The 21,190-nt window shown below is 42.0% G+C and overlaps 1 protein-coding gene and 1 pseudogene across 11 annotated transcripts in view; one reads left to right on the forward strand and one right to left on the reverse strand.

The window, feature by feature from the left end:
* LOC140429759 (nuclear factor 1 B-type-like) overlaps nt 1-21,190 on the forward strand; it is a 967,235-nt gene that overhangs the window by 414,777 nt on the left and 531,268 nt on the right. For 6 of the 11 annotated variants that reach the window (XM_072517155.1, XM_072517149.1, XM_072517147.1 and 3 more), the window contains exon 2: nt 20,279-20,810. In XM_072517155.1, coding sequence (XP_072373256.1) covers nt 20,279-20,810 — 532 coding nt within the window. Of the gene's footprint in view, nt 1-10,465; nt 10,716-13,708; nt 14,150-20,278; nt 20,811-21,190 lie in introns of those variants that run through there. The other 5 variants (XM_072517151.1, XM_072517152.1, XM_072517153.1 and 2 more) reach the window with 4 other exon arrangements.
* Nucleotides 18,327-18,531, reverse strand: LOC140430167 (U2 spliceosomal RNA; annotated as a pseudogene).

Raw genomic sequence — 21,190 nt, forward strand, 5'->3', positions numbered from 1 at the left:
ATATCGCCCCTCTCATTTGTAAATACAGAAGAAAAGTACTCGTTCAAGACCTCTCCTATCTCTTCAGACTCAATACACAATCTCCCGCTACTGTCCTTGATCGGACCTACCCTCGCTCTAGTCATTCTCATATTTCTCACATATGTGTAAATGGCCTTGGGGCTGGTTTAGCACACTGGGCTAAATCGCTGGCTTTTAAAGCAGACCAAAGCAGACTAGCAGCGCGGTTCAATTCCTGTACCAGCCCCCCCGAACAGGCACCGGAATGTAGCGACTAGGGCCTTTTCACAGTAACTTCATTTGAAGCCTACTTGTGACAATAAGCGATTTTCATTTAAAGATAGTGACATTTAAGGGGCATCTTGACAAATACATGAATAGGATGGGAATAGAGGGATACGGACCCAGGAAGTGTAGAAGATTGTAGTTTAGTCGGGCAGCATGGTCGGCACGGGCTTGGAGGGCCGAAGGGCCTGTTCCTGTGCTGTACATTTCTTTGTTCTTTGTTCTTTGGGGTTTTCCTTGATCCTACCCGCCAAAGATTGTTCATGCCCTCTCTTAGCTCTCCTAATCCCTTTCTTCAGTTCCCTCCTGGCTATCTTGTATCCCTCCAATGCCCTGTCTGAACCTTGTTTCCTCAGCCTTACTTAAGTCACCTTTTTCCTCTTAACAAGACATTCAACCTCTCTTGTCAACCATGGTTCCCTCACTCGACCATATTTTCCCTGCCTGACAGGGACATACATATCAAGGACACGTAGCACCTGTTCCTTGAACAAGTTCCACATTTCACTTGTGTCCTTCCCTGCCAGCCTATGTTCCCAACTTATGCACTTCAATTCTTGTCTGACAACATCGTATTTACCCTTCCCCCAATTGTAAACCTTGCCCTGTTGCACGTACCTATCCCTCTCCATTACTAAAGTGAAAGTCACAGAATTATGGTCACTATCTCCAAAATGCTCCCCCACTAACAAATCTATCACTTGCCCTGGTTCATTACCCAGTACTAAATCCAATATTGCCCCTCCTCTGGTTGGACAATCTACATACTGATGTTTCCCTTTACATCTGCCAATTTTAACTGACTGTCATGTTTCATTGCCATTTTCTGAAGTTCAAACTCTCTCTCTTTATCTTTTTCCCTGATCTGTATCTCCCTTTCTCTTTCATTTTGTTCTGCTAGGGCTATTCTTTTGTTTCTCCTTTCTTCTCTCTCCTTTTCTTTTTCCTCTCTCTCTCTTTCTTTTTCTTTTGCTGCTCTCTCTCTTTCTTTTTCCTCTCTTTCATATTCAAGCTGCTTTAATTCTTTCTCATGTTCCATTTGTTTAATTTGCAACTTAATTTTTGCCATTTCCAATGAGTCAAACTGTATCTCAGGCAACTTTAAATGCTTAGCCACCGCCATAATTACCTCATCTTTTCGAGAGGTGACTTAATTGAGGCATACACGATGATCAGAGGATTGGATAGGGTGGACAGTGAGAGCCTTTTTCCTCGGATGGTGATGTTTAGCACGAGGCGACATAGCTTTAAATTGAGGGGAGATAGATATAAGACAGATGTCAGAGGTAGGTTCTTTACTCAGAGAGTAGTAAGGCGTGGAATGCCCTGCCTGCAACAGTAGTAGACTTGCCAACACTAAGGGCATTCAAATGGTCATTGGATAGACATATGGACGATCAGGGAATAGTGCAGATCGGCTTTAGAGTGGTTTCACAGGTCGGCGCAACATCGAGGGCCGAAGGGCCTGTACTGCGCTGTAATGTTCTATGTTCTATGTTCTATAACCTGCTCATTGGTATTCAGTTTGGGTTCCACGAGGGTCATTTAGCTCCTGACCTCATTCCTGCCCAAGCACAGTCATGGAGCTGAACTCAAGAGGTGAGGTTAAAATGGCTGCCCTTGACACCAAGGCAGCATTTGACCAAGCATGGCATCAAGGAGCCCCAGCAAAACTCGAGTCAGGGGGAATCTTCATTAATTGGAGTCATATCTGGCACCAAGATGGTTGTGGTTGTTGGAGATTAATCATCTCAGTACCAGGACATCGCTGCAGGCGTTTCTCAGGGTGGTGCCCTAGGCTCAACCATTTTCAGTTGCTTCATCAATGACCTTCGCTCTATCATAAGGTCAGAGATGGAGAAGTTCCCTGATGATTGCACAATTTTCACCACCATTCATGACACCTCAGATACTGAAGGAGTCCACATGCAGCAAGAACTGGAAACCATTCAGGTTTGGACTGATGAATGACAAGCAACATTTGCGTCTCACAAGTGTTCCGGGTGCCTGGTCAACCCTTAACCAAGGTTAAGATATTTGAACCAGACTCATAACGTTTTTAAGTTTTAAGACGGTGCAGAGAAGATAGATTTGTTACTGGAGTGATAATATAAGAAAGTGGGCTTTGTTATTTTATAAACACAACTTTATTGAACAAAAGAAATGAAAACAAGATTTAAACTTTAAAATTTCAATTCTAACACTAACGCATGACCTACAATTTCTTAATTTAACACACAAGGTCCAATTAAACAACACCTGGCATTAAAATACTGTTCTCATTCCACTTACGCATCAGGCAAAGGCAGCACTTTAATTTAGGAAGCAATCTTTCTTCTGTTAGGACATCTCTTTCAGAATCCTTTTTCAAAACTTTCTCTGTCGCAGTTTCGATGACCTGTTTCATGGCAGCTTGCATATTTAAGCTAGCAGGCTTCATGGTCTGACGGGCTGTTCCCCATAGCCTTCCGCTTCCAGATGTCCTGACCTGTCTTCCTGGCTGCTCATCTGCTTCTGCCTTTGCTCACAAAACGATTTATCTCTCTCTCTCTCTCTAAGCTCCACTCAGACACGCAAACAAAGCTTCTCTCCCGAGGTGGTCAAACTTGAATCTATTCTCGTTATTTGGTTGATAGCCCATTCCTGTTTACACAAAAGTCCAGAACTGTGCCATTTATATGCAACTGCCTTCCACTGATAGACCATTAGGTCATCAGACTCTGTTAATGGTTTAATGGCTGGTCTTGCTGGCATGTCCTGAAAGACAATGGGCGGGATTCTCTATCCCGCCGCACCCGTTTTCTGATACGGCGTGCCAACCGCTGGCAGTGGGATTCTCCGTCCTGGCAGCTGGCTAGTGGGGTTTCCCATTGTGGGCACCCCCACGCCATTGGGAAATCTGCGGGCGTGAACGCGTTACTGGGGAAACGGAGGATCCCACCGATGGAGAATCCAGCCCAATGAATCTTTGATGAATCTCATTATGCATTCCCCAACAAGTTTAAGTCTGAATGTGAGCACGTGAGTCAGCCAGGTATAGGCATATCCCTTTGAGTTCGGGCTAACAGCATTTTCCTTTAATCTGTTTAAACCTTTAAATTGTCTGCTTCATTTTTGGACCCTATTTCTGAACCCAATTTTCTGATATCTCCCTATCAAGTGCAAGGCAATAACCAATAACAAGAGAGAATCTAACCATCTCCCCTTGTCATTGAATGGGATTACCAACACTGAATCCATCTCGATTAACCTTGTGAGCTTTTCCATTGACCAGAAAATGAACTGAACTCACCATATAAATGCTGTGGCCACAAGAGCAAGTCAAAGGCTTGGAATTCTGTGGCAAGTAATGTATTTCCTGATTCCCCAAAACCTACCCACCATCTACAATGCACAAGTCAGGATTGTGGTGAAATACGCGTTACTTGAGTGCAGCTCCAACAACATTCCACAAGCTGGACACCATCCAGGACAAAGGATTCCACTTGACTGACACTCCATCACAAACATTCACGATCCCCACCACCAATGCACAGTGGCAACCTTGTGTACCATCTCCAAAATGCACTGCAGGAACTCACTAAGGCTCCTTAAAAAGCACCTTCCAAACCAATGATCGCTACCATCTGGAAGGACAGGGACAATAGATACATGGGAACCCACCTGGAAGTTCCCCTCTGAGCTGTTCACTATCCTGATTTGGAAACCTAATGCCATTCCTTCACTGGCACTGGCGAAGAATCTTGGAACTCCCTCCCTAACAGCACTATGGGTATACCTACACCATATGGACTGCAATGATTCAAGAAGGCAGCTCGCCAACACCTTCTCAAGAACAATTACAGATGGACAATAAATGGTGGCCTAGCCAGCGAAGCCTAATAATTTAAAAAAATTAAGGATAGGCAATAAGTGGTGGACATAGATTTCTAGAATTTACAGTGCAGAAGGAGGCCATTCGGCCCATCGAGTCAGCACCAGCCCTTGTGAATAGCACCCCACAGTTCCAACCTATCCCCGTAGCCCAGTAACCCCAACTACGTTTTTGGACACTAAGGGCAATTTAGCATAGTCAATTCACCTAACCTGCACATCTTTGGGAGGGAACCGGAGTACCCGGAGGAAACCCACACATACGGGGACACCACACAGACAGCAATCCAAGCCGGGAATCGAACCTGGGACTCTGGAGCTGTGAAGGAACTGTGCTAACCACTGTGCTACCGTGCTGCCTTGCTGGTCTATCCAGTGAAGCATCCTGTGAAAGATTTGAAAATACACCTTGTGTGTAGCATAAAGATACAACCCACATTTTAACTTCCAAATTAACAAAAATGTAGAAATATTTATAGAACATCCAATTATTTCTTGTTTTCAATCTTACCCTTTATGCTGATTTCAAGGTAAAGTCAAATTAATACCTCAATTCTGGGGATCTGTGTCTTGAGTGCTAGAAACAACGACATGGTGGTTAGCATTGTTGCCTCACAGTGTCAGGGGCCATAAGACCATAAGACATAGGGGCAGAATTAGGCCACTCGACCCATCGAGTCTGCTCTGCCATTCAATCATGGCTGATATTTTTCTTATCCCCATTCTCCTGCCTTCTCCCCATAACCCCTGATCCCCTTATTAATCAAGAACCTATTTATCTCTTTCTTAAAGACACAGTGATTTGGCCTCCACAGCCTTCTGCGGTGGAGTTCCACAGATTCATCACCCTCTGGCTAAAGAAATTCCTCCTCATCTCTGTTTTAAAGGATCATCGCTTTAGTCTGGGATTGTGTCCTCTGCTTCTAGTTTTTCCTACAAGTGGAAACATCCTCTCCACATCCACTCTATGCAGGTCATGCAGTATCCTGCAAGTTTCAATAAGATCTCCCCCCTCATCCTTCTAATCTCCGACGAGTACAGACCCAGAGTCCTCAACCGTTCCTCATATGACAAGCTCTTCATTCCAGGGATCATTTGTGTGAACCTCCTCTGGACCCTTTCCAAGGCCAGCAGAGCCTTCCTCAGATACGGGGCCCAAAATTGCTCACAATACTCCAAATGAGGTCTGACCAGAGCCTTATACAACCTCAGAAGTGCATCCCTGGTCTTGTATTCTAGCCCTCTCGACATGAATGCTAACATTGCATTTGCCTTCCTAACTGCCGACTGAACCTGCATGTTAACCTTAAGAGAATTGTGAACAAGGACTCCCAAATCTCTTTGTGCTTCTGATTTCTCAAGCATCTTCCCATTTAGAAAATAGTCTATGCCTCCATTCCTCCTTCCAAAGTGCATAAACTCACACTTTTCCACATTGTATTCCATCTGCCACTTCTCTGCCACTCTCCTAGCCTGTCCAAGTCATTCTGCAGCCCGCCTGCTTACTCAATACTACCTGCCCCTCTACAGATCTTTGTATCATCTGCAAAATTAGCAACAGTGTCTTCAGTTCCTTCCTCCAGATCATTAATGTATATTGTGAAAAGTTGTGGTCCCAGTACCGACCCCTGAGGTACACCACTAGTCACCGGCTGCCATCCTGAAAGAGCACCCTTGGGTAGGGTGCTCTTTCCAATAGCCGGTGCAGACTCGATGGGCCGAATGGCCTCCTTCTGCACTGTAAATTCTACGATAATCCCCACTCTCTGCCTTCTGCCAGTCAGCCAATTCTCTATCTATGGCAGGACCTTGCCCTTAACACCATGGGCTCTTAACCTATTTAACAGTCTTCTATGCGGCACCTTGTCAAAGGCCTTCTGGAAATCTAAATAAATCATGTCCACTGGCTCTCCCTTGTCTAACTTCCTTGTTCCTTCCTCAAAGAACTATAACAGATTTGTCAGACATGCCGTCCCCTTGACGAAGCCGTGCTGACTCAGTCCTATTTATCATGCACCTCCAAGTACTCCGCGATCTCATCTTTAATAACAGACTCTAAAATCTTACCAATGACTGAAGTCAGCCTAACCGGCCTATAATTTACCGTCTTCTGCCTCCCTCCCTTCTTAAACAGCGGTGTTACATTAGCCACTTTCCAGTCCTCTGGGACCCTTCCTGCCTCCAGTGATTCCTGAAAGATCATCACCAATGCCTCCACAATCTCCTCAGCTATCTCTTTTAGAACCCTGGGGTGTAGTCCATCCGGTCCAGGTGATTTATCCACTTTCAGACCTTTCTGTTTCCCCAGAACCTTCTCCTTAGTAATGGTCACAGCACTCACCTCTGCCTCCTGGTTCTCCTGGATTTCTGGCCTTGCACTGGTGTCTTCCACCGTGAAGACTGATGCAAAGTGACTATTCAGTTCATCTGCCATTTCTTTGTTTCCTATTATTACTTCTCCAGCCACATTTTCCAGTCGTCCAATGTCTATTTTTGCCTCTCAGGGGCTGATTTAGCACAGGGCTAAATCGCTGGCTTTGAAAGCAGACCAAGGCAGGCCAGCAGCATGGTTCAATTCCCGTACCAGCCTCCCCGAACAGGCGCCTGAATGTGACGACTAGGGGCTTTTCACAGTAACTTCATTTGAAGCCTACTTGTGACAATAAGCAATTATCATTTCATTTCATTTTTCATTTCATTTCATTCTCTTACCTTGTGTATATTGAAAAAAACTTTTCCTTTCTTCCTTTATATTACTAGCTAGCTTGCACTCATACTTCATCTTCTCCCCCCTTACTGCTTTTTTAGTTGTCCTCTGCTCGCTTTTAAAGGATTCCCAATCCTCTGGCTTCCCACTAATGCTTGCCACTCTGTATGCTTTTTCTTTAGCTTTTATGCTGTTCTTGACATCCCTTGTCAGCCATGGATGCATTGTCCTCCCCTTAGCATGTTTCCTCCTCCTTGGGATGAATTTCTGTTGTGCCTCCCGAATTACCCTCCAAAACTCCTACCATTGCTGTTCTATTCTGGGTTCTATTCCAACCTTGGGCAACTGTCTGTGTGGAGTTTGCATATTCTTCCCGTGTCTGCATGTGTTTCCTCCGGGTGCTCCAGTTTCCTCCCACAGTTCAACGTTGTGCAGGTTAGGTGGATTGGGTATGTTAAATCTTTCCCTAGGAGGAGTTACAAGGATAGGGTAGGGATTGGGCCTGGGATAGGGTGCTCTTTCAGCGGGTCGGTGCAGACTTGATGGGCTGAATGGCCTCCTTCTGCACTGTAGGGATTCTATGATGCTATGAAATGTTCTTACACCCAACCCAATGGGAAAGTACCACAAATGAATGAAGATCAAACTCTTTCAAAAATGTTAAGTTAATAATTTGATTTTTCTGAGACAAATGTTGACAGCTGTCCTTTACAAACACTTGAGAGTCCATTTCTGAATTCTTGAATGATTAGTAGTCATTGGGCAGCATGGTAGCACAAATGGATAGCACTGTGGCTTCACAGCGCCAGGGTCCCAGGTTCAATTCCCCGCTGGGTCACTGTCTGTGCGGAGTTTGCACATTCTCCCTGTGTTTGCGTGGGTTTCCTCCACGTGCTCCAGTTTCCTCCCACAGTCCAAAGGCGTGCAGATTAGGTGGATTGGCCATGATAAATTGCCCTTAGTGACCAAAAAGGTTAGGAGTTATTGGATTACGGGGATAGGGTGGAAGTGAGGGCTTAAGTAGGTCGGTGCAGACTTGATGGGCTGAATGGCCTCCTGCTGCACTGTATGGTCTATGTTCTATTTGCTAAGCCACACACAATGGATTAGGGCAGGACACTTTCAGAGAAAAATAAATAGTGAATGTAATCTTCGTCAGTTATCTGCCCGAAGGTAGGTCTGATGTCGAGCACTATAATCTCCAACCACAGGAAGGCCAAAGGAGACAGGTCCCAATTACACCCCAGCTTGAACAAGGATTGAACCCCATGCTGTTGCCACCAATTTGATATAGCCAGCTGAGCTAACCCCCCCACCCCCCTCAAGGAGCCTGAGTTGCTGGGTCAACACACTTTTTGCATGCCTTCAGCTTGGAATAGTGATGTTGAGGTTTCAATCTTCCTTCCATCATATGGCTGAATGGCTGGCCAGGAATGTCTCCTGTTCTTATCATGTGCCATGTGCCAATTACTAGGGGTCACGAGTTCAAGGTGAGAGGGAAAAAGTTTAAGGGCTATATGCGTGGAAAGTTCTTTACGCAGAGGGTGGTGGGTGCCTGGAACGCATTGCCGGCGGAGGTGGTAGAAGCGGGCACGATAGCATCATTTAAGATGTATCTAGACAGATACATGAATGGGCAGGGAGCAGAGGGATACAGATCCTTAGAAAATAGGTTTTAGATAGTTTTAGACAGTTTTAGATAGAGGAAATGGATCGGCGCAGGCTTGGAGGGCTGTTATTTTTCTTTGTTCTTTATTGGTGTATGTGGAATTATTCGCAGGTTGATACTCAACCTGTGTGGCCATGTTATTCATGCAGCTTCATTGGCTATCAAGTCCTGGAGATGCCTGAAGAGAGAATCATTGCATTGCTTTGGGGAAAGGGGAAGGGGAAGACTTGCAAAGAACCAGCCTGGAAACTGTGGACTGAATAACTTCTTTCAGTGTTGTAACCATTCTATCATTCTAAGCATGTGAAGAATTTTCCCCATAATTTGATGCCTTTCTTTCTTTCCTAGCTCCTTACCTTTTTTGTGTAAACGTTACCTTCAAGAAATACTTCAATTATATTATTCATCCTATTAAGGAGGCCCTACAAACTGTTGAATAACATCCATTCAACACGATAATTCACAAGATTACTTGGGAACGAGCAAGTAATCTTTCACTACACATGCGCTTTCTATTTCTTGCGCTTCTCCACTTACAGAAATTAATAAAGTGGTGTGATCCGACAGAACAAACTTGTGGTCTATTTTAAATCTGTTCACAACAATAAAGAACCCTTTTAAATCAGACTTCATGCAATTGGGTGATTGTGCAACAGTTTCTGTATTTGTGTCCATTTGCTATTTAGAGAGATGTCCTTGAAACATCAAAGGTCCAAAAGTGAACAATGATATTGCAAACAAGTTAGCAACAATTATCACTACTTAGTGTGGTTCCATAGTTTTAATAAAATATTATGGTGACCTCCAATTGTCTTTGGGTTTTTTCCCCTGCGAAGTTCCTTATCAGAACTCCCTATCACCTTAAGTGTGTTTAAGTGACCTTTCCCAAACTTTTTTTGTTCTTGATTGACAATACTGTTTTAAATACTTAACGCACCATATGTGTACACTAGGCAGGCTTTTGTCTCCTAATGGTAAATGACCTTGTTTGAAAATACGTTGAACGCATATTTGGATAAAACTTTTCTGAGCCTCTGCGGGTTGCTGGTGGTCTCGGAAAAAGGATTTTGCAAGTTAGGCTTTTTGTCTCACTGTATTAGATGCCGAGCAAATAACGTGTGGGTGGAACAAATTGGATTGCAAGTTAAACCACACACACCAGGCACAATAATCTTCGGGAGCGGGTGTGGAACGACTTAGCAGGAATCGTGAATACGGCAGAAAAAATGTCTGGTTACACAACCTAACTTTAAACAGCCCTCCAGCACACACGCTCTGCTGCATTTCGAGCGAATCGATCAGAAGCAGTGCCCGCCCTTCATTGGTCCGTGGCTGTGTTAAGGGGGAAGAGTGACTGCTGCCAGAATGAGGCGGAGAAACGCAGTTCGTTGTTTACCCGAGACAGTACCGGGGGGGGGCATGTGAAAGAGGGTTAGAAACTCACATGAAACATAGCAGTGGCGGGGAGAGAACAGTGGCACATTGACAAGACAGCAATAGAATCAAAACACTGGAAAAAAAACAGAGGAAGAAAACAGAAGGGGGGGGGGGGGGGGGGGAGAGAACACAAAATAGTTGAAAAGATGACTGTAGAGAAACCCAACATTTAAAATAACAATAGACAGCCGGGGAGTGGGGGTGGGGAGACACGTTGGCAGCAAAAATACACCCTTTCTGTAAAGATAACAAATTGAAAGTGAGAGTGGTTTATGCAGATGGAGTGACCAGGAGACTGACCCAAGTGCAAAAACAAAATCTGTGAGATGGAAGAGAGAGAGCGAGACAAGGCATCAAAAGCAAGGTTTGTAGGCATGGACAGAGAGGGGAAGGGGGCAGGCTTTACCATTGTCCCGCCCAGCCTCCTGGAACTGAGTCAAAATCACAGCCAAGTACAGAATTCCAGCAGAAGGAGGAAGAGAAAAGGATCGCGAGGGGGAGGGGGGAGATTTGGCAAGGGCAAACTGTCTGACTTTGACTTTGCCGCTGTTTTTTTTTAACAAAGTCGAGGTATCGCTTCCGGTTTCCAAAGGCCACTTCAAGAGAGAGAAAAAGGAAAAAGCCTTTGATCAGTTTTTTTGTTGTTGCAGGAGCTCAGTTTGAAGTTGAGGAGAAATGTGAAGCTTTAAGACCGTTGTAGGCAAACTGCAAATTCAATACATTTTATTCCAACACTGTGCAATGGTATGTGTTACAAAAAAAATACTGTATTCGACGTTTTCCATGTTATTCCTTCCTCAGGTCGTGACTTGGCTGCAGTGAGACCCAGCTCTCTCTCTTCAACGCTGGTTTCACTTTGAATTTATTTTATTATGGTTTTTTTCTGGCACTACTACTTGATTGTTTATGTCTGCAATCGCCAGCTTTCTCGATGTAGGTCACGCCGCTATCAGATGTATCTCTAATGCCAGCAATGAATCAGTAGTGGTTGGTGCTTGCGTCCAAAAAACGCTGAGCTTGGCAAATTTCCCGACTTTTAGATTTTTTTTCTCCCCCCCCCCCCCCGGCTCTCTGTGCTTTGGCGCGGCAGCTCCAGAAGAATTTGAGATTGATGGCAAGGTTGTGCTGGCTGAAAGCTTGCAGTCCGCCCTTCCCATTCTCTTCATTTCCCCCTCTCACATTCTGTTTCCATTTTTGAATTTTCATTCTGCACCCCCCCCCCCCCCCCACAACGCACACACACACACCTTGGCTTTTCCTTAATACTTTAAAAAAAATCTTCCCACCCTGACTGTCTAAAGGGGAGGGGGTATTTATGAATATACTGGTTGGGTTGGGGGGGGGTTAGGATTGGTGTTTGACACCACATGCCGATATGGCGTGATCGGAATGCTCATGGCTAGGAGCAAAGTCCGTCCCCCCCCCCCACCGCCGCTGCTATTGAACTTGAGAGAAACTGCCTCTTGCAACTCACCCAGCAGCAGAGGAAGGGCGCTACAGAGAAAGAGAGCTGGTTGGGTGCGGGGTGGGGAGACGCGCTTGAAATGCATGCACCCAGAAACATGAATAGCAGTCACTCCACATTGCACACCAACAACTTCCCGCAACTTTTCCCTACAGTTGTCGGAACCCAGAGGAGTGGACGGGGGGGGGGAGGGGCGGTGGAGGGGGGAAAAAAAACGCTGACTGAACTGCAGTTTCAAACTGCAGTCCACATTTCAGCGCTCTGCTCTGTGCATGACTCGCACTTGGAGACACACACGTTTCAAAGTTTTGCCTACGTTGGCTCTGTCGACCTCGATAGGGCTGCGCTGTTGCTGCACAACACCCCGAAAACGAGAGACCGGGGACATTTGAGATCACATACCAACCGTATTGGGATTTTGCTGCAGATTTTCCTCCTTCCCACAGTTACATTAAAATGCTCAGGCCGTCCACAACAAACAGTAAACAAAACCCGCGCAGGGTTCACAGTGAGCTAGAGAACACGTTAGGTATAAATATTAATCCTGACGTTGGCACAGGGTTTGAAGCCTTTGTTAGCCTGCGCTGGATTTTGAACAATTTGAACAGGTGCACTTTTTTTTTTACAAAAACATCAAATTACTACATGTATTTTCATTGTTAATAATTAAACCTCGTTTAGGTAAGAATGCCTGGATCTGCTGAATCGTGAGCTTTTCAATGGCATTCCCATTGTAGATGCAGTGAGTAACTGAATCGAGGGAAAGTTGGAAACTGGTCGAAGTACAGTTTGATTATAAAGAGTGAAAAGAGGAAGGAAGCACATTTCAAAATTAATGGACTGGTTTAAATTGAATTTACCGTGAAGCGCAGTCAGATAACTTGCAGTAATTAAAAAAGACACCAAATGCAACGAGATCGATTTCAAGTTATCTACCCCGCTGTAAGTTATACTTTGACTGCCATTTGCAAAATTAAGGCAAATTTATTAATGGGGTCCACTCCCGCCCATAACTTCGAATCGCAAATTAAGGCTTTTAAAATAACTTAAGTTTAAAAAAATAAATTCCAGGGCAAAACTTCACTAATTTCTTTGTGGTTGGGAATGTTAACTGTTGCTCAGTCTTATAATAAAAGGAAGAGAAGGAACCGAACTAATAACGGGTGATATTAGCCCGGCGATCAGGTACTGTCCATTCAAAATAGAGGGAAAGTGACCAGATACTCAGAAAGCATAATTTAGACCAGCCCGATGGACAGACATGATGGACACACAGCTTACTACAAAAATGTATTCTAAAAGAAAGTCAGGAGTTGTGCGATTGATTTCCTCTCTTGTAACAACGTTAACCTTCATGATAAATCACTGGAATTATTCTGATTTCACTCAAATCTATACACGTGGAAATGCAGATTTCAAATGACATTCCGGCCCGGGGTGTGGGATGGGGGGGAGGGGGCAGAATAAAAGATTATTAGTATATATCAGTAAACCCAAAACATTAATCTGTGCGAACATCCTGAAAACATTAGTTTGAAGGCGGCACGGAAAGCACACTACAAGGCTGATGGATTAATTCTATTTAGTAAACTCTAATTATCGCCAAAACATGTTGGGATGCTAACAGTGCGGGGTACAGTGAGGATTCCCAATGCAATTACGAACCATGATCATATTTTAAAAAAAAATATACAAATAGCCATTTTATTCCGCGCACGAGTTTTGGGTTGGCTGCGGGAAGTTTGCAGCCAAAGGTGGTGTGTGCGTGTTTGGATGTTGGGGGAACGGGGTTTGAGTTGAAGCTGGGCGCTGATTTTGGCCACTTGCCTCCCCACTGGGGTCGCAGTGAGAGCTCCGCCGCTGTAAGTTGCACTTTGGCTGGTCCCCTGTGATCTGGGGATTTTCCATTCTCTTGTCTACGGCAGGACCTTGGAGCAAAGTCCCCTCGTTGCTTGTAAAATGACACAAATGCCTCGGCAAGCTTTTTCTCTCGAATAAGCCTTCTCATTGTTTTTAAACTGGCGGAAAAGATCAGGGGTTGGTGGTTAGGAATGCGTGTGCGCGCTGTCTGAGAGCAGGGAGGAGGAGGTTATCTGGTAAAGAAAGAAATCTTGGGAAATCGCTGAGGCTGCTTGAGCGGTCCTCAGGGGGCAACCGGCCACCTTTCCTCAAACTGCAGAGGAGAAAGAGGCGATCAGCAATTATACCTGGCTCTGCCTCCCTCCCCCCCCCCCTTCCTTTTCCAAACACCCCTCCCTCCCCCACTCCCTCCCTCCCTCTCCTCTATCAATGCCAAGTCCTGGGACCCAGTCTCTGCTCTGGCAGCTCACGTTTGACTGCGATATCGAATAGAAAGTTTCGCCTTGCACTTGTCCCCTGCCTTGATTTTGGATTGGATGTTGAGGCAGCCCCTCTGCCGCTGCCCCATTCGACTGACTGCAAAACAGATCCAGGATATCCCACTGGAAAATTCACAAAATCTTGACTCCAGATTTGTTTTGGAAAACTTGCCATCGGATCTTTAGGCGCGAATACCGGCAGACTTTGCGACTCCCCACATCAGAGTTTTTTTTTAATCCGACAAGTATATGAATGGATAACACGTTACTCAGAGGCTCCTCTCCCTAAGATCTGCTGGAGTTACTCCTGGGTTTGACTTGTCTTTTTTTTTGGCACCGTGATGATGTATTCTCCGATCTGTCTCACGCAGGTAGTTGTATTTTTTAATAACACATTTTTTTGAGGGGGGGGGGGGGTTGTTTAAGGAGGTTACTTTAAATTCTCTTGCACTTTGCAGAACGTGTTAGCAGATCGCGGGCTACTTTGTTCCCTGAGAGAGCACAGTAACATCTTTCAGCGCAGAGAGAGTACCCAATTCACAGTAAAAGCAAGTGTTAGCCAAGAGTGATTATTCCTGCAGTTTCGGGACCAAACTGGCAGCGAATGGATGGAAATGTGTCACTTCCCAAGACTGGCCCAGACTAAAGAGAAAGCAATGGGTGCAGAAGGACGGTGAAAGTACACCGCGTCTTACAAGGACCTCTGGTCACTTACCTGGGAACTCACCCGCATTCTAGTCATTTCCCTTTCAAACGCTTTTATTATTTTTTTTAATAAAACTCCTTCCGCGATGAATTCCACTTGATTCTTGCCCCTCTCTGAAGTTTTGGCATTACTGATTAAACATGTACCTCGCAGAATAAATAGTTACCGACTCCCAGCTTGGTCAAGAATGTGACTAAACAGAACTAAAGGTTAACTTGAACTCACCAAGGGATTTTTATTGTTGTTGCATTTTTGACGTTTGTATTGAGTATTTGAGGACAGTTTCCGCACATGCCATGGTGTATTTAACGGTCCATAAAAATATGTATATATGACAATTGGCAAAGTGTTTCGCACAATTCATTACGGTGGATTTTAGTACTTAAGACACTGACAGACAGCTTGAAAGTACGTTTTAAGTTCGAAACGTAACGTCTCTTGTATTTTGCAAGGACTTTGTATTAGCAGGTTACTTTTGTGAAGTTCCACATGTTTATTTTTCAACATTTTATTGCTGCTCAACTATTAATGTGGAAAAGTACTCCTTGTAAAATGGCTAAACCTTTGCTTCTTTGAACTTGAACTTCTGAGGGGGTTGAAATACAAATTCGTTTTGCTTAAGTGTTAGAACATTTAATTTTATTCCTATGCAAAGAACTGGCTATAAAACAGTGGTTAGATTTGAAGAATAAAATAGTGAGTCACTCAAATTTGGCAGTATAGATTTTTATGGGGAAAACACTGCAATTGGTTGTATTAGTGTTGTGCAATAATCTGTTAAAGGAAACATTCCTTGTGTGTGTGTGTATAAAATATATTCACAAACTAAAAATTAAGAAAGTTGTATCTGATAGAATGCATATGGAATATTTTAGTCATTTGATTGTTTATCTAATTAGCCACGATTAACCTTTTAATATTTACCCCTGTAAAGCTTTTAAAGCTCTGCAGACAAATACTTTGATAGGTGAGGTGCAAAAATAGTCTGCAAACTTAATGTCCGCTTTCTTTCGTATTGGCATTTTTCATTGTAATTTTGCAATCTGATAGTTTCTATAAATCCGAACATACTCAACAAAATACCTTTTGATCAACAATTACAAAGGCTGCTCTTCTCCGCAAAATGAACACATTTTTGCTGTCAAGGTAGTGGTAAGAACAATAAGAATCCTTTTTCTAAAAGATACCTTAAATTAAGAGACAAAAAAGTCTAGTAGTAATGATTCGGATCACTAATTTGCACATTCAGCCGTTTTAAATTACATTGCTTTGTTTGTATTTTGTCAATTATATTTACCAAAATTATTTTATGGTTAAAAAATTGCAACAAATTAACCAAAGCAATTTAGCCAAATTATTGTGTTATAAGTTTATTTATTGAGCTCCATTTCATTTATGTTTATAGATTTAAAATATTTCTAACGGACTTTATAGTCTTGGTAAAGCTCCTAATTCCAGAACTGCTAAAATAAAGTATAGCTAGCTTGTTTACATAAGTGCTAACTCAAAAGTGAACCTTTGGTTTGTGAGTCATTGACCAGAAAGTTAAAAGGAGTACATCTTTAGCTGAAAACAAATGGAAGTGAAGGCATATTAAATGTGTGAATTGAGCATGAAGATGGAAAATGATGTGGTTTTCGTAATTAAGAACAGTCAGGCACTTGTTTTGCTAACACTTTTGTGTTTCCCGCTTTCTGTTTTGTTTGGCATTCTGAAAAGATTAACTGAGATAGGTTTGTTTTCTGCAAAACGCAACAGCGCAAAAATGCATTCTGAAATATTTCAGGAGCATTATGTGCCAGATAACTTTTGACATAACCATCATTGAAACAAACAGAAATATGAAGTTGAAGGATTTAAGAATTCTAATGGTCACTGCTGCAACAATTCAAGACAACGGATGTTTTGTTCATACTCTTGACGTGAGGCTAATTGTTTGTAGTAAAAAAGCAAGTCACACTTTGAAATTTGGATGTGCATTTTTATAAATGATCTGTGCAGTATTAACTAATACCACTTTATAACATTTATTTCATAATGAAAACCTGCCTTCCTTTGTTATATTCCAATATTCCAAGAATGTCAATTGATGGAGAAGCAATTGATGATCTGAAGTGAATTACTTTTATATAATTTTAACCTTATTGTAGTCTTCTAAGATGCCACATATAAAATAATATCACTTGCATCTTAAGATAAGAAGTAACAATTTGGTCAAAAATGGAGGGAATAATGATCCTTTTGTTTTGTGAAAAGGTATTCAACATCAAAGTAGATATGGTTATGTATTTATGTAAGATGTGGTGGACACATGGGGGCTGGAGAATCTTTATAACAGGTTTACAGCTAGTTAAATAATTATATGTTGAATCTCCTGTTAAGCCTGTAAGTTTCAAAGTTATAAATCAATGCTCTTGCATATAACTGGAATGTGTTTTTACTCAGTACCTGGTGAATTGTTCTAGGTATGCACATAGAAGAAACTATAGTTCGGCTTCAGCCAGTCAGAAGACCTTGAACCATTCTATTTATTGACCAGAATGAACAAATACACATTATTTTAAATTAGCAGCAGCTGAAACGAAAACTACAAAATTCAGTTTTACATTTGTTTGATATTTTGTTAAGAAACTCAAATACGTTCGACTATTTTTATATAACCCACAATTTTGGCAAGGATAAAAATATTTGTGCTTGGACTTCGTTCGATAGTCAAAATGTTTGGTTGTCTTAGAATATAAATACTATTTTAGAGGAAAATTGAAAGCAGCCTGGGTGGGAAAGCATAAATGCTTATCTTTTAGATAAATTAAATGATGAGAAAGAAAAGTCTGAATGCTCAAATGTTTCATTTCTGGTATTGGGCGATGTTAGAAGTACGAATCGCTCAAGTGATTTTAAAAACGTCGTAAAACCTGCAAAGTGGGGTTTAGTTTAAAATGGTCAGTTTATAGTTGAAATATATTTCTGTACAGCATCGGTTATCTATGGCAAACCACCAACTAAAATAACTTGAGTTTATGTTGACTTGTCTTTGGATGTCCAAAGGCAAATGCCACCGGCATGGCAAGGAAACTGTAAGATTATCTTGGCTTAAACAAAAATGCTGTGCCAATTCAAAGTTTGTCATCTCAAAATAAAAAACAGAAAATGTATTAGCTTACCTTTCTTTGGGAGGTAATATTTTAGCTAAAAGGCTCACGAGCTATTTCAAGTTAGTTTTAAATTAGTTTCAGACATTCAGCATGCAGATTTTTTTTTCAGGGAGAATGTAAAGGTATAATTTTGTATATTTCTTAATTTTTCTCGGATTGGAGAGGGAGACCAAAATAAATTGTAAAGTTGCAATAATTTAAATGCAACTCAGTGTATGTTTTAGAGCATTATACACAGGCTAGTATGACACTTCTTAGGTTGAATATCTACAGTGTTATAATGATTGAAAAATCCTGTAACATTTATTAAATTAAATTCCAATTCATAAATTGACAGCAAGGGTAAAGTCATGTTAAAAGCAATCAAAATTATTTTTGTCATATTTTTATTATTTTTAAAACTCATTCAGCCATCTGACAATTAAAAAAAACCCACTTAACCCATTAGAAAGGCAAGGAAAAATGTTCATGATCTGGTTTGCATGGCATAAGAAGAATTTGGAGTGTAAGTGGCTTCTTAAGCACTTTACACGGAGAACAGTGTGCAAAGGTTAAGTGAAGTGGTTCTAATTTATTTCTGCAAGTACTAAACCAACATGATAAACTGCATCTAGAATTACTGAAGTTGAAAAAAAGCTGGGATGGGGGTTGGGAGAGAGTGAGAGGAAGACAGTAAGTATAACATCTATTGTTAATTACTTTTTCTGAGCTACAAAGACAGGGCTCAGAGTGTCTACAGGGGCGAACCCCTAATCCAGCTCCTTGCCTGCTCCAAAAACCAATTCGAATTCAAATTGAATCCAATTCATGGTCCCCACAAGAGAGACATACCAGATCTCAACCCAAAAGGCAGAGCAGATACTGCACTTGATCTTAGCCAAAAGGCCGAAGGGATTTTTGAAACATTGTTTTAAAGTTTGTGACTCCGAGTTTCATGCCTAGATTGCTGCTGGCCTGCTCAGTTTCTTTCCAGTTGGTAAGCTTTTGGTTAAGATCGTTCCAAACCGCCAAAGATAAATTTTTCATTTCCATTTTAAGAGCATTTTGAACATATCTTTACTCTTATTTTTATGCACCTGGCTTGAAACTTAAAATTTCCCTGTAAATGGATAGTTCACAAAGCAAACAATGGGTGTAAAAGGCAAGGAGCTGAAGCGTTATATCCAGGGCTGTGGTTAGCCAGAACAGAGCTGCTATTCATGCAAAAAGAAGTTTGTGGCTTAACTCCTTATTGTCTTATTATTTTATATGAAACCACCAAGGTCGCGATACATTTTATTTTGATTTTAGTTTGTTGCTTTTGTTAGAAAAAATGAAATGCAACAATCAAATTCTCAATTTTTAAATGTACATTGTGTTTATGCAACCGACTACTTTACAGGGTTGTACTTCGAAACAAAAGAGGGTAGAATACTGCCGCATAAAATGTTGTTGGAAAAGGCCCAGGAATTTCTTTTGTTGTTAAAATTTAATTATCTGTTGAAGCAAATGGCTGCGTTAACGTGTACCCAATGAACACGATGGTATACAGTCAAGAAAGTTCCAACATAATATATAGTCTCACTTTGTTAAAAATGCAAATAATTAAATAAAATAAAGAATTTAAATTCAACAAGGAGTGCACTTTAAGAAGCAAATAGTCCATTAGAGCTGCCAATTAATTAGACAAAGCGCTGTTCAAAATAAAATTTTAAGAAACGTGTACAGGAACCTGAGTCACAGCATGTAAATGCACCAAGAATGTACATTGCGTGCCAAGTTGCCATTTTTCATTGTCCAACACTAACTATACTTTTAATAGGTTTTAGAATAATTACTGCAAGCAATCAGTATAGCAAATTAACTGACATTATGGGCCTCATAGTCCATTCTGAAGTGGCACTTTGAGTATATTTGTTCTGTTCCAAAAGGTACAAGGTGTAAACCTGGGAGCAGAAATTGGCTGAAGTATCAATACTTCTGGAGGAGGTTTTACATTGCCTCTTTTATCTCCTACCTAACTGTCTGGCATTTCCAACAAGAGAACTCTCTATTCTTCAACCCTGCTGACCTGCCCCCCCCCCCCCCCCCCCCCATGTCCTGCTACCCCCAATCAACTATGGAAATGTTCCTGTTTTTGCTGGCTAGAATGGAACTACAGTACAGAAATGCCAGAAGATTTGATGAGAATTAAGACTCATTCTAATGGCATATGCTCTGTTGTTTCCAGTACTGTCTTGTTGAGAGCATGGTCAAAAATGGGGTCCATAGGTGCTTTGATGGCTCTGCTTGCATTAGGATTTAGCTATCATATTTCCAGAGTGAGAGGGCAAAAAGATTTGTTCCACTCACTAATGTGCTCACTGTAGTCCAGCTGGTCCTGTTAAACATTTTTGCTTCATTGCTTTAAAATTATATTTATTTTGCTTAGATATCAGAACAGATTTCCATATTCCCAGTGATATAAATGTTCTTGTTTGTTCTTTTTTAAATATAGAAAATTTAATCCCCCTCTGAAAAATCACCAAGCACCAAAGTGGAATGCATCATCTTATTTACACATTTGACGTTTAATTCTTTCTTATTGTAATTGTGACTGAAATAAAATTGTTGCAATTGTTGACTTATTTCTGTTATTCTTTCTTGTGCCTTTTGTATTAAAGGATGAATTCCATCCATTTATTGAAGCACTTCTTCCACATGTCCGTGCAATTGCATACACCTGGTTTAATTTACAAGCCAGAAAACGCAAATACTTCAAGAAGCACGAAAAACGAATGTCCAAGGATGAGGAAAGAGCAGTCAAAGATGAGCTGCTGAGCGAGAAGCCAGAAATCAAGCAGAAGTGGGCATCAAGGTTACTTGCAAAACTCCGCAAAGACATCCGGCAAGAGTACCGGGAGGATTTTGTGCTCACCGTTACAGGCAAGAAGCATCCTTGCTGTGTCCTGTCCAACCCTGATCAGAAAGGCAAGATGCGAAGAATCGATTGTCTTCGGCAAGCTGACAAGGTGTGGCGGTTGGATCTGGTGATGGTGATCCTATTTAAAGGCATCCCATTGGAAAGTACTGACGGGGAACGGCTGGTCAAATCCTCACCGTGCGCCAATCCGCTACTCTGTGTGCAACCGCATCACATAACTGTATCGGTGAAAGAGCTTGATCTGTTTTTGGCTTACTACGCTCAGGAACAAGGTAAGGGGACTCACTTACTGGGTGGGCCTTTATTGGAGAGACACAAACTGATCGTAAATTTTCAAGGTTTAATTCAGGAAAAAAAAATTAAAGACGATCTACCATTTTGAAATTGCATCACGATCATGCACGGCAAAACATTCACAAAGATTACTGATCATACCATGTTACGAGCTTTAGGGTTATGAAATGAAATGAAATGAAAATCGCTTATTGTCACAAGTAGGCTTCAAATGAAGTTACTGTGAAAAGCCCCTAGTCGCCACATTCTGGCACCTGTTCGGGGAAGCTGGTACGGGAAATGGTATGGGCTGGTACGGGTTAGACAGGAAATGTAATAAAATTATTGATGGGAAGCATCTGAATACAGGATACTAAAT

This window comes from Scyliorhinus torazame, chromosome 9, assembly GCF_047496885.1.
Source record: "Scyliorhinus torazame isolate Kashiwa2021f chromosome 9, sScyTor2.1, whole genome shotgun sequence".
Taxonomy (NCBI): Eukaryota; Metazoa; Chordata; class Chondrichthyes; order Carcharhiniformes; family Scyliorhinidae; genus Scyliorhinus; species Scyliorhinus torazame.